Source organism: Schistocerca cancellata, chromosome 12 (assembly GCF_023864275.1).
Source record: "Schistocerca cancellata isolate TAMUIC-IGC-003103 chromosome 12, iqSchCanc2.1, whole genome shotgun sequence".
NCBI classification, from domain to species: domain Eukaryota; kingdom Metazoa; phylum Arthropoda; class Insecta; order Orthoptera; family Acrididae; genus Schistocerca; species Schistocerca cancellata.
The window spans coordinates 134,431,771-134,445,662 of NC_064637.1; the positions used below are offsets into that span (position 1 = coordinate 134,431,771).

The following is a 13,892-nucleotide window of genomic DNA, read 5'->3' on the forward strand; positions in this document are numbered from 1 at the left end:
TGTCTTCAGTAATAATTTTTGATCAGACTGGGTGTTTTCCATAGTGACTCACAAAGGTTGTGAGGGCCTCCCAGAAAGTAAAGAATGTTTTGCAACAACAAGACATTTTTTAACCCTCAAGCAGGTGTTCCACTCTTTATAACATGAGCGAGTGTGTGGTGTACTTTGTACACACGTAAGGAATGATTGTCTTCTGGCATCAGTGCAGGCAGTTCCTACATCAGTGTAAGAGGCACAGCTGTCACTGCAGGAAGAGCGTGCATCATCGTGGGAGGAGGACATGACTAGGCACATGCTTCAGGAGAGTAGGCACATACATTAGTGCAGGAGGTGCCTGGTGGCATACGAGTTGGAGCAGAAGGCATCTGTGTCAGTGTGAGAGGCAGCTGTGTCATTACAGGAGATGTCTGCGTCACAGTGGGAGGCACTCCTGCCGGCACAGGAGGCATCTGTGTCAGTACAAGAGGTGTCTGCATCGGGGTGGAAGGCATCTGTGTCATGCAGGAGGAGTCTGCATACGGGTCTGAGCCATCCGAGTTGGCAGCACCCGATGTGATGCAGATACCTCCTTCAGAGACACGGGCACCTTCCACCCTGACACAGACACCTCCTGCACTGATGCAGGTGCCTCCTGAACTGACACGGATGCCTCTGGGAACCTTTTGCACTGATGTGGGTGCCCGGTATCTCGATGCAGGTGCCTCCTGTGATGAAGCTGGCTCTCCCACACTGATGCGGGCACTTCCTGCAGTGACGCTTGTGCCTCCTACACTGATGTAGGCACCACCTGCACTGATGTAGGCACCGCCTTCACTGACACCGGTGCCTGCCGCCCTCCTGCCGGTGTCACCTATCTTCCCTTCGGACACCGTAGCTCCCCACCTCACTGCACCCGGAGACTCGTCCGGCGTCGACCTGGCCCCTGCCTACACGGTGCCGAGGTCATCTCCCAGCTTTCCTAAAGGGAGAGGAAAGCACAGGTCCGCACTCACAGCACTTCTGCCCTCACTCACCGGTTAGCATCGACACGGAACTGTGCACACCCAGGACAACTCCTTCAGCCACTACACGTGTGTCACCTGCGGGCACAGTGTGGAGGAACAGGCATCTGGTTGCTTTGCCCCCAGGATATGAGGGGTGTAGTAAATCGTACGTTATCACACCTTCTCTGCCAATACTGCATTGCGTGTCACACAGTTTGAGCAAACCGCCATTCAGCTGCATCGGGGCACTGAGCACATGTTGCTGATTGTGGCCCAGTCCATTAAGGTGAGAGGCGCAGGAGGCATATGTATCAAGGTAGGAGGCCCCCGTGTCGATGCAGGAAGCACCTCCATCAGAGTAGGAGGTGCCCGTGTCACTGCAAGAAACATCTGCATCAGGGTGAGAGGTACCACAGTCGGTGCAGGAGGAGTTTGCATCAGGGTGGGAGGCCCGTGAGTCAGTGCATGAGGTACCTGTGTCAGGGTGGGTGGTGCCCTTGTCGGTGCAGAGGGCATCTGTGTCTGGGTAGGAGGCACCTGCGTCATTGCAGGAGACGTATGCGCCAGAATGAGAGGTGCCCAAGTCAGTGCAGGAGGCATCTGCATCAGGATGGGAGGTGTCCAACTCAGTGCAGGAGGCATCTGCATCAGGATGGGAGGTGTCCAAGCCAGTGCAGAAGGCATCTGCGTCAAGATGGAAATGACCGAGTTGGTGCTGGACGCATCTGCATCAGGATGGGAGGTGTCCGAGTCAGTGCAGAAGGCATCTGCATAAAGGTGAAAATGCCTGAGTTGGTGCAGGAGGCATCTGCATCAGGACAGGGGGCACCCATGTCAGTGCAGAAGGTGACTGTGTCAGGGTGTGAAGTAGCTGAGTCGGTGCAGGGTAGGAGGCCCCTACATCAGTGGTGCATGCGTTTCTGGACGAAGCATATGCGTCAAGTTGAGAGGTGGCCCGTTGCCAGCTGCATCCCTCGATATACACTCTTGCTCATAAATTAAGGATAATGCTGATACATGGTGAAACAATGATCCGGTGGGCGGTTTGCATCAGTGCAAGATGTGTGTGCCTCGGAGTAGGAAGCCCCTGCGTTGGTGCAGGGGCATCTGTGTGTGGGTAGGAGACACCTGTGTCATTGCAGGAGACATATGCGTCAGAATGGGAGGTGCCCAAGTCAGTGCAGAAGGCATCTGCATCAGGATGGGAGGTGTCCAAGTCAGTGCAGAAGGCATCTGCGTCAAGATGGAAATACCCCAGTTGGTGCCGGAGGCATCTGCATCAGGATGGAAGGTGTCCGAGTCAGTGCAGAAGGCATCTGCATAAAGGTGAAAATGCCTGAGTTGGTGCAGGAGGCATCTGCATCAGGACAGGGGGCACCCATGTCAGTGCAGAAGGTGACTGTGTCAGGGTGTGAAGTAGCTGAGTCGGTGCAGGGTAGGAGGCCCCTACATCAGTGGTGCATGCGTTTCTGGACGAAGCATATGCGTCAAGTTGAGAGGTGGCCCGTTGCCAGCTGCATCCCTCGATATACACTCTTGCTCATAAATTAAGGATAATGCTGATACATGGTGAAACAATGATCTAGTGGGCGGTTTGCATCAGTGCAAGATGTTTGTGCATCGGAGTAGGAAGCCCCTGCGTTGGTGCAGGGGCATCTGTGTATGGGTAGGAGACACCTGTGTCATTGCAGGAGACGTATGCGTCAGAATGGGAGGTGTCCAAGTCAGTGCAGAAGGCATCTGCATCAGGATGGGAGGTGTCCAAGTCAGTGCAGAAGGCATCTGCGTCAAGATGGAAATACCCCAGTTGGTGCCGGAGGCATCTGCATCAGGATGGAAGGTGTTCGAGTCAGTGCAGAAGGCATCTGCATAAAGGTGAAAATGCCTGAGTTGGTGCAGGAGGCATCTGCATCAGGACAGGGGGCACCCATGTCAGTGCAGAAGGTGACTGCGTCAGGGTGTGAAGTAGCTGAGTCGGTGCAGGGTAGGAGGCCCCTACATCAGTGGTGCATGCGTTTCTGGACGAAGCATATGCGTCAAGTTGAGAGGTGGCCCGTTGCCAGCTGCATCCCTCGATATACACTCTTGCTCATAAATTAAGGATAATGCTGATACATGGTGAAACAATGATCCGGTGGGCGGTTTGCATCAGTGCAAGATGTATGTGCATCGGAGTAGGAAGCCCCTGCGTTGGTGCAGGGGCATCTGTGTGTGGGTAGGAGACACCTGTGTCATTGCAGGAGACGTATGCGTCAGAATGGGAGGTGTCCAAGTCAGTGCAGAAGGCATCTGCATCAGGATGGGAGGTGTCCAAGTCAGTGCAGGAGGCATCTGCATCAGGATGGGAGATGTCCAAGTCAGTGCAGAAGGCATCTGCGTCAAGGTGGGAGATGCCCAAGTTGGTGCAGGAGACATCTGCATCAGGATGGGAGGTGTCTGAGTCAGTGTAGAAGGCATCTGCGTCGAGGTGGGAGGCGCCCGAGTTTGTGCAGGAGGCATCTGCATCAGGATGGGAGGTGTCCAAGTCAGTGCAGAAGGCATCTGCATCAAGGTGGGAGGCACCCGAGTTGGTGCAAGAGGCATCTGCATCAGAATGGGAGATGTCCAAGTCAGTGCAGAAGGCAACTGCATCAAGATGGGAGGTGCCCAAGTTGGTGCAGGAGACATCTGCATCAGGATGGGAGGTGTCCAAGTCAGTGCAGCAGGCATCTGTATCAGGATGGGAGGTGTCCAAGTCAGTGCAGGAGGCATCTGCATCAGGATGGGAGGTGTCCAAGTCAGTGCAGAAGGCATCTGCATCAAGGTGGGAGGCACCCGAGTTGGTGCAAGAGGCATCTGCATCAGAATGGGAGATGTCCAAGTCAGTGCAGAAGGCATCTGCATCAAGATGGGAGGTGCCCAAGTTGGTGCAGGAGACATCTGCATCAGGATGGGAGGTGTCCAAATCAGTGCAGAAGGCATCTGCATCATGGTGGGAGGTGTCCAAGTCAGTGCAGGAGGCATCTGCATCAGGATGGGAGGTGTCCAAGTCAGTGCAGAAGGCATCTGCATCAAGATGGGAGGTGCCCAAGTTGTTGCAGGAGACATCTGCATCAGGATGGGAGGTGTCTGAGTCTGTGTAGAAGGCATCTGCGTCGAGGTGGGAGGCACCCGAGTTTGTGCAGGAGACATCTGCATCAGGATGGGAGGTGTCCAAGTCAGTGCAGGAGGCATCTGCATCAGGATGGGAGATGTCCAAGTCAGTGCAGAAGGCATCTGCGTCAAGGTGGGAGGTGCCCAAGTTGGTGCAGGAGACATCTGCATCAGGATGGGAGGTGTCTGAGTCAGTGTAGAAGGCATCTGCGTCGAGGTGGGAGGCGCCCGAGTTTGTGCAGGAGGCATCTGCATCAGGATGGGAGGTGTCCAAGTCAATGCAGAAGGCATCTGCATCAAGGTGGGAGGCACCCGAGTTGGTGCAAGAGGCATCTGCATCAGAATGGGAGATGTCCAAGTCAGTGCAGAAGGCATCTGCATCAAGATGGGAGGTGCCCAAGTTGGTGCAGGAGACATCTGCATCAGGATGGGAGGTGTCCAAGTCAGTGCAGCAGGCATCTGTATCAGGATGGGAGGTGTCCAAATCAGTGCAGAAGGCATCTGCATCATGGTGGGAGGTGTCCAAGTCAGTGCAGGAGGCATCTGCATCAGGATGGGAGGTGTCCAAGTCAGTGCAGAAGGCATCTGCATCAAATTGGGAGGTGCCCAAGTTGTTGCAGGAGACATCTGCATCAGGATGGGAGGTGTCTGAGTCTGTGTAGAAGGCATCTGCGTCGAGGTGGGAGGCACCCGAGTTTGTGCAGGAGGCATCTGCATCAGGATGGGAGGTGTCCAAGTCAGTGCAGGAGGCATCTGCATCAGGATGGGAGATGTCCAAGTCAGTGCAGAAGGCATCTGCGTCAAGGTGGGAGGTGCCCAAGTTGGTGCAGGAGACATCTGCATCAGGATGGGAGGTGTCTGAGTCAGTGTAGAAGGCATCTGCGTCGAGGTGGGAGGCGCCCGAGTTTGTGCAGGAGGCATCTGCATCAGGATGGGAGGTGTCCAAGTCAGTGCAGAAGGCATCTGCATCAGGATGGGAGGTGTCCAAGTCAGTGCAGGAGGCATCTGCATCAGGATGGGAGGTGTCTGAGTCAGTGTAGAAGGCATCTGCGTCGAGGTGGGAGGCGCCCGAGTTTGTGCAGGAGGCATCTGCATCAGGATGGGAGGTGTCCAAGTCAGTGCAGAAGGCATCTGCATCAAGGTGGGAGGCACCCGAGTTGGTGCAAGAGGCATCTGCATCAGAATGGGAGATGTCCAAGTCAGTGCAGAAGGCAACTGCATCAAGATGGGAGGTGCCCAAGTTGGTGCAGGAGACATCTGCATCAGGATGGGAGGTGTCCAAGTCAGTGCAGCAGGCATCTGTATCAGGATGGGAGGTGTCCAAGTCAGTGCAGGAGGCATCTGCATCAGGATGGGAGGTGTCCAAGTCAGTGCAGAAGGCATCTGCATCAAGGTGGGAGGCACCCGAGTTGGTGCAAGAGGCATCTGCATCAGAATGGGAGATGTCCAAGTCAGTGCAGAAGGCATCTGCATCAAGATGGGAGGTGCCCAAGTTGGTGCAGGAGACATCTGCATCAGGATGGGAGGTGTCCAAATCAGTGCAGAAGGCATCTGCATCATGGTGGGAGGTGTCCAAGTCAGTGCAGGAGGCATCTGCATCAGGATGGGAGGTGTCCAAGTCAGTGCAGAAGGCATCTGCATCAAGATGGGAGGTGCCCAAGTTGTTGCAGGAGACATCTGCATCAGGATGGGAGGTGTCTGAGTCTGTGTAGAAGGCATCTGCGTCGAGGTGGGAGGCACCCGAGTTTGTGCAGGAGGCATCTGCATCAGGATGGGAGGTGTCCAAGTCAGTGCAGGAGGCATCTGCATCAGGATGGGAGATGTCCAAGTCAGTGCAGAAGGCATCTGCGTCAAGGTGGGAGGTGCCCAAGTTGGTGCAGGAGACATCTGCATCAGGATGGGAGGTGTCTGAGTCAGTGTAGAAGGCATCTGCGTCGAGGTGGGAGGCGCCCGAGTTTGTGCAGGAGGCATCTGCATCAGGATGGGAGGTGTCCAAGTCAGTGCAGAAGGCATCTGCATCAAGGTGGGAGGCACCCGAGTTGGTGCAAGAGGCATCTGCATCAGAATGGGAGATGTCCAAGTCAGTGCAGAAGGCATCTGCATCAAGATGGGAGGTGCCCAAGTTGGTGCAGGAGACATCTGCATCAGGATGGGAGGTGTCCAAGTCAGTGCAGCAGGCATCTGTATCAGGATGGGAGGTGTCCAAATCAGTGCAGAAGGCATCTGCATCATGGTGGGAGGTGTCCAAGTCAGTGCAGGAGGCATCTGCATCAGGATGGGAGGTGTCCAAGTCAGTGCAGAAGGCATCTGCATCAAGATGGGAGGTGCCCAAGTTGTTGCAGGAGACATCTGCATCAGGATGGGAGGTGTCTGAGTCTGTGTAGAAGGCATCTGCGTCGAGGTGGGAGGCACCCGAGTTTGTGCAGGAGGCATCTGCATCAGGATGGGAGGTGTCCAAGTCAGTGCAGGAGGCATCTGCATCAGGATGGGAGATGTCCAAGTCAGTGCAGAAGGCATCTGCGTCAAGGTGGGAGGTGCCCAAGTTGGTGCAGGAGACATCTGCATCAGGATGGGAGGTGTCTGAGTCAGTGTAGAAGGCATCTGCGTCGAGGTGGGAGGCGCCCGAGTTTGTGCAGGAGGCATCTGCATCAGGATGGGAGGTGTCCAAGTCAGTGCAGAAGGCATCTGCATCAAGGTGGGAGGCACCCGAGTTGGTGCAAGAGGCATCTGCATCAGAATGGGAGATGTCCAAGTCAGTGCAGAAGGCATCTGCATCAAGATGGGAGGTGCCCAAGTTGGTGCAGGATACATCTGCATCAGGATGGGAGGTGTCCAAGTCAGTGCAGCAGGCATCTGTATCAGGATGGGAGGTGTCCAAATCAGTGCAGAAGGCATCTGCATCATGGTGGGAGGTGTCCAAGTCAGTGCAGGAGGCATCTGCATCAGGATGGGAGGTGTCCAAGTCAGTGCAGAAGGCATCTGCATCAAGATGGGAGGTGCCCAAGTTGTTGCAGGAGACATCTGCATCAGGATGGGAGGTGTCTGAGTCTGGGTATAAGGCATCTGCGTCGAGGTGGGAGGCACCCGAGTTTGTGCAGGAGGCATCTGCATCAGGATGGGAGGTGTCCAAGTCAGTGCAGAAGGCATCTGCATCAGGATGGGAGGTGTCCAAGTCAGTGCAGGAGGCATCTGCATCAGGATGGGAGGTGTCTGAGTCAGTGTAGAAGGCATCTGCGTCGAGGTGGGAAGTGCCCGAGTTTGTGCAGGAGGCATCTGCATCAGGATGGGAGGTGTCCAAGTCAGTGCAGAAGGCATCTGCATCAAGGTGGGAGGCACCCGAGTTGGTGCAGGAGGCATCTGAATCAGGATGAGAGATGTCCAAGTCAGTGCAGAAGGCATCTGCATCAAGATGGGAGGTGCTCAAGTTGGTGCAGGAGACATCTGCATCAGGATGGGAGGTGTCCAAGTCAGTGCAGAAGGCATTTTCATCAAGTTGGGAGGCTTCTGAGTGGGTGCAGGAGGCATTTGTCAGGGCGGGAGGCACCCGTGTCGGTACAGGAGGTGTCTGTGTCGATGGAAGGCACCCTTGTCGGTGCAGGAGGCTCTGCCTCAGGGTGGGACACGTCTGTGTCAGTGCAGTAGGCATATTCAGCAGGGTAAGGGGTGCCCGTGTTCAAAATTGCCGTTCTATCAGTTTCTCTTCAATTTTGGTGCAAGTCTTCTGACTCTTCCTAGCAACCACAGACTGACATACCAACTTCTGTCTCATTACCAGTTACCATAGGAACTGCGTCAATAATCTAAATCTCCTACACTCCATCTGTCATCCAAAAACATTAGCATAGCAAATTACTCACATCACTCTTCTTTGCTTCACTCACTCTACTGTATGGTGATTTAAATTGATAGTCCTTTTTTATTTTATTTTGCCTCTTTTGGCTTCCTCTTGAATTACCACCTACAGCAGTTTCTTCCTCCATCAACAAAAGAGCTGTTCTCTTACAAACAACTCACAAGTGAAAGATAACTGACATTATTGAACATGTAGCATTGTCGAGAAAAATGCACTCTTTGACAGTACAATCAGCTCAGCAAAGAAACTAATCAGCTTTGTGAACAGTAAATGTTGGACACAACACAACTTGAAACACACACTATGCAGGGCTGAGTACAATTTGAAAAAAAAAAAAGAACAAAAACAAAAAACTGCAGTTTTCAGCAGCTATTTACTCTGTGAATATGATTTGTTACAATCTGATTTCACAGCATGGAAACCACTTTGGAAACTATACAAAAAAGTATTGAAGTTAGTTTTGTTCATTGATAGATATAATATTTTTGAAATGATATTCCTCATTTGTTGCAGTGGTTTTATTGTACCATAATTTTTTATTGTTCTTTACTGATTACATTAATTCTAGTGTTGAACATTGAACATAATGTACATGGAAGGTAGAGTGTTCCCTATAAAATGTTGAAAAACTTAAATCAGTTGGAAAGAGACAACACCAGAGTAAATGTAATCGACAAAGAACAATATAATGAACTTAAATGAACAAAATAAGAAAATAAATACATTTCCGATAAATTAACTACAGAAACAAAAGTAATATATTAGTAGAGAATAGGAAAGAGATGCCTTGTGATTATGTTCAGTTTTCTTAATTGCATTGATAATGTGTATTACTAGGATGATGTTTTGTTTCTTTGCAGAAAAGTACCAGATAATTACAAAATACTTTTCCTGCAAGGTGGCGCAACAGGTATATTTTCAGCAGTTCCAATGAACCTCATGCCATCCGGTGGAAGTGCTGATTACATTGTGACTGGTAAGTTAGAAGAATAGTATTGTGTAATGTGACATGAACATTCCAAATTCAGAACTTATTTCCTTATTTATATTTCACTGTAGCACTATCACCAGTCTCATAGTCAAAAGGAGTCATGAACTTTACAAGTATTACATCCATGAAAGTCTATTACTCTGATGGAATATTGTCAGGAATTGTTAATATTTGAGATACATTTTTTCCATGTATTAATGTATGTGGTATTATTACACAAGGTTGTAGGTTTACTGTACAATATTCAAACCTCCACGAGCAGCTTTCAGTGTATAAATTAAGATACAACATGTGTTGTCAAAATCAGGCTAGTGAGAAAAGGTGATGGTTTTCCCCACTGTGTCATATATGCAATAACATATGAACGATGTGTTGCTTACAAATGTTAGGATTTATGATATTATGTGCTGTGATCTGATTATCTCAGACTGATGATACAGAGAGGTGGAGGAGTTGTCTTAGACAAATGTATCATTACATTTATTAGTCCCTCTCTAATTTATTGGCAAAGAATATTGTCATTCATTCATCGGTTCAATCATTCATTGTATTTTCAAGGTCGTACTAAGAAGCGGAACCTTCAGTTACGTGGAATGGGCAAGTCATACAGTAACAAAAGAAGCATGACAGTATTAACAATACACAATCACTCTACTTCTTATCACTATTTGTGCTTATACCATTTAATTTGTATATATTATAAGAATAGATGTACTTATGTATGTATGTAAGTATGTATTTTTGTTCTACATCTCCTAAACCAATAGACCAATTCCAACCAAACTTGATATACATATAACTTACTGTCTGGAAAGAATTTGTGTGGGGTTGAGAACCACTTACGTATCAAATGTGCAGGGTTGAAAAGGCAGCATAGCCCATGACATGTGAATGTGATGATGATGATGATGGTGATGATGATGTTCTAGATTGTGGAGCACATAACTGCGTGGTCATCAGTGCCCGTACGAAGTCCCAATTTTTACACAGTCCAATTTTTTTTCAGTCCAGTGTAGCCACTGCCACAGATGATGATGATGATGATGATGAAATGATATGATGAGGACAACATATACACCCAGTCCCTGGGAAGAGAAAATCCCCAACCCGGACAGAAATCGAACCTGGGACCGCGTGATCCAGAGGTGGCAAAACTAGCCACTATACCACAAGCTGCAGACGTGACTTACTTTAGACATTCAGTATTTGAGAATGAGAGCACAAACTTTCCACATAATGTAAAGCCTCTACAAAACTGACAACCCCCAAAAAATGAAAAAAGGAAAAAGATGTGTTGCTTACTACATTTTAGCTATTCATGCAGTAGAACTGTTGCATGAAGCATGCTGCTTTAGTTTATTACTTCTTTACTACTCACTCATGTTTACTATGCTACAGATATAGCACCATTCTTATCCATCATCTATCAGAGATCATTGGAACAGCGGAAGGTTACACAGACTGGAAGAAGGCCCAGGTCATAGCAATCTATAAAAAGGGTAGAAAATCAGGTGCACATAATTCCTGGCCAATTTCACTGACATCGATTTGTTGTAGAATCATGGGACATATTTTGTGTTCAGACATAATGACCTTCCTAGACTCTGAGAAGTTAATCTGCTGAAACCAGCACGGTTTTAGGAAACAGCAGTCATGAGAGACACAGCTGGCTCTCTTTGTGATATACAACATGCTCTAGATACCGGCTGCCAGGTTGATGCCATATTTCTCGACTTTTGAAAGGCGTTCAACTCAGTTCTGCACTATCAATTGGTCCAAAAAGTGCTCGCTTACTGTCTATCTGATGACATATGTGGTTAGATAGAAAGTTTTCTAACTGACAGGGAGCATTATGTCTTCCTGAAAGGAGTGACTTCAACATAAACAAGTGTAACTTCAGTGTGCCCCAGGACAGTATAATAGATCCACTGCTTTTTACGATTTACATAAACGATCTGGTTGATGGTATTGACAGCAGCATTAGATTTTTTGCCAATGATGCTGTAGTCTACAGGAAAGTAGTATGACATGAAAGTTGTGAAAAAATCAATGAGGATTTGCAGAAAATAAATGCGTGGTGTAATGACTGGCAGTTATCTCTCAATATTAGTAAGTGTAACCTACTGCGTATAACAAGATGAAGATCCACATTAATGTACGAGTACAAAATCAATGCACAGTCTTTGGAAGCGGTTATTGTTGTTGTTGTTGTTGTGGTCTTCAGTCCTGAGACTGGTTTGATGCAGCTCTCCATGCTACTCTATCCTGTACAACCTTCTTCATCTCCCAGTACTTACTGCAACCTACATCCTTCTGAATCTGCTTAGTGTATTCATCTCTTGGTCTCCCTCTACAATTTTTACCTTCCACGCTGCCCTCCAATGCTAAATTTGTGATCCCTTGATGCCTCAGAACATGTCCTACCAACTGGTCCCTTCTTCTTGTAAAATTGTGCCACAAACTCCTTTTCTCCCCAAGGCGAACTCTAGATTGTGGTTTTTTGGTAGAATCCTAACGTGATGCAGTCCTTCAACAAAGGAAATTGCTTACAATACATTAGTTCATCCAGTATTAGAGTACTGTTCGTCTGTATGGGACACTTACCAGTTGGGTCTGATTTAAGAGATTGAGAAGGTCCAAAGAAGAGTGGCAAGATTGGTGACTGATACATTTAGCCATCATGAGAGTGTTACAAATCTCATAGAAAGTTTGAAGTGGGACACACTTGCAGATAGACAACACGCTAAACGGAAGGGGCTGCTCACTAAATTCCGAAATCCGATCTTTGCCGAGGATGTATTATTACCACCTACTTTCAAATCATGCAATGATCACCATTCAAAGGTAAGGGAAATTAGAGCTTGTACTGAGGCGTTCAGACAATTGTTTTTCCCTTTTGCGATCTGTGAGTGGAACAGAGGAGGGGAAATACGACTTTGCTGCAAACTGTGCACTCCACAAAACATCGCTTGGGGGCTACAGAGTATATATGTAGATGTAGATGTAGACTGTATTCATGACTCATTTTGCAGATAGTATTCAAATATACCACTGAATGAATGAGTAAAATTTATCATTGTACAACTCATATTTCTGAATGTATTATGTCATAAATTCTGAGATGCCTGAGAAACTGCCACATCGTGTGTGACGCATAAATGTATTACTACTTTGCTACTAACTCTATTTAAAATATGTTTTGCAGCAGTATCCATATATGTTGTTGGAAGAAGTTACAAAAATATATCAACATACGATACACGGTTCAGGAGATATATATAAAATACCGAGATGCCTGAAAAACTGCTGCATTATACATTATGTTTGAATTTATGACTATTTTGCTTCTTACTCTAGTTGCAACACATTTCACAGACAGTAGCCACATATACCACAGGATGTACCTGCAAAATTATATCATTGTACAGCACATAATTTAGAAAATGTGATGCCACAAACGTTCAGCAGCATGAAAGTGAAACTGCAGGCAAAATTCGCTAGAGATATAGGTGAAATGTATGTACAAATATGAGTGAAATATGTGTGAATTATGTTTGAAATTTGCATGTGAAGGCAAAGCCATGGGTGAAAATCACATCCTAAATGCTTGGAGTGATTTCAATCAAATTTGCTACATATGTTAGTTACAATTTGGGAAGAAATGCTATCAGAGCAAGAATCACCAGCTTCCTAATATGCTGAGGGTGATAATGTGGAAGAGGGAAGGGGGAGGAGGAGAACAACAGAGAGAATGGGAAGGGAGTGGAGGAAATGGACAGAGACAGAGGGGAGAAGAGGAGGTGGACAGAGAAAGGAAAGAGGAGGAGAGGGACAGAAATGGAGTTGGGGGGGGGGGGGGAAGATAGGCAGAGAGGGGGAAGGAGCAGATGAATGGAGATGGAAGAGCAGATGGACAGAGAGAGGAGGGAAGACCAGATGACCAGAGAGAGGGATAGGAGGAGATGGAGAGAGAGTGGGGGATGGAGGAGGTAGACAGAGTGAGGAGTGGAGGAGATGGACAGAGAGGGGCTGATGGAGAAGATGGCCTGGTAGAAGGTTGCAGTATATACATGTCCAGGCAATGCTGGAAATTAGTTGAATGCAATATTAATGTACTTGGAAGTGAGAGCACTATGATCAACTTATTCTGAGATTTTATCTTGACATTTCACGAGTATGCGCTGAAATACTTAATAGAATGAGAGTTGATCCAGAAATAAAGTACCCTTCATTTTTACAAATAGACAACATTCTTTATTCACATAGAAATTGACATAATTGGAAGGAAGAAACTTAGCTCTATTTTTCTACATAATCATCATCTTTCTCTATGCGTTTTTGTAAGATGGCCCTTCAATTTCTGTATCCCCGTGTCATAGAACTCCACCGCCAACCTGCTGAGGAATTGTTTCACCTCTTCCTTGACTTCATTGCTGCTCTGGGAGCATTGGCCACTCGAGTGTTCCTTTGACTTGGGGAACAAGTGATAATCACTATGTGTGAGGTCTGGACTGTAAGGTGGTAGGGGCATGACAGTACAACCAAAATTTGTCAAAACTTCCTAGGTTTGGCTTGAGACATGAGGTGGAGTGTTACTGTGAAGTAGCATTAGACCTTCTGTCAGTCTTCTCTGGCAACTCTGGAGAGCTCATTTGAGTTTTTGTAGTGTTTCACAATGACTGTCTGAGAGGTTGTTGTCCCAGGGTCCATGAAATCAAACACTATTGTCCCCTATGATCCCAAAACATAGTGGCCATGACATTGTCAGCAGAAGGAGTTTGTTTGAACTTCTTTGTGACTGATGACCCTGAGTGATGCCATTGTTTAGATTTTTCTTGTATTTTGGGAGTGAAATGAAACACCCAAATTTCGTCTCTTGTAATAATGGAGTCCAAAAACCCTTCCTTATCTTCTTGACAATCTTGAAGAAACT

The 13,892-nt window shown here is 47.8% G+C and overlaps 1 protein-coding gene across 1 annotated transcript in view; it reads left to right on the top strand.

The window, feature by feature from the left end:
• The window catches only part of LOC126109906 (phosphoserine aminotransferase-like), a 94,997-nt gene that overhangs the window by 51,191 nt on the left and 29,914 nt on the right, over nucleotides 1–13,892 (top strand). The window contains exon 3 of the mRNA XM_049914994.1: nucleotides 8,829–8,944. Coding sequence (XP_049770951.1) covers nucleotides 8,829–8,944 — 116 coding nt within the window. The remainder of the gene's footprint in view (nucleotides 1–8,828; nucleotides 8,945–13,892) is intronic.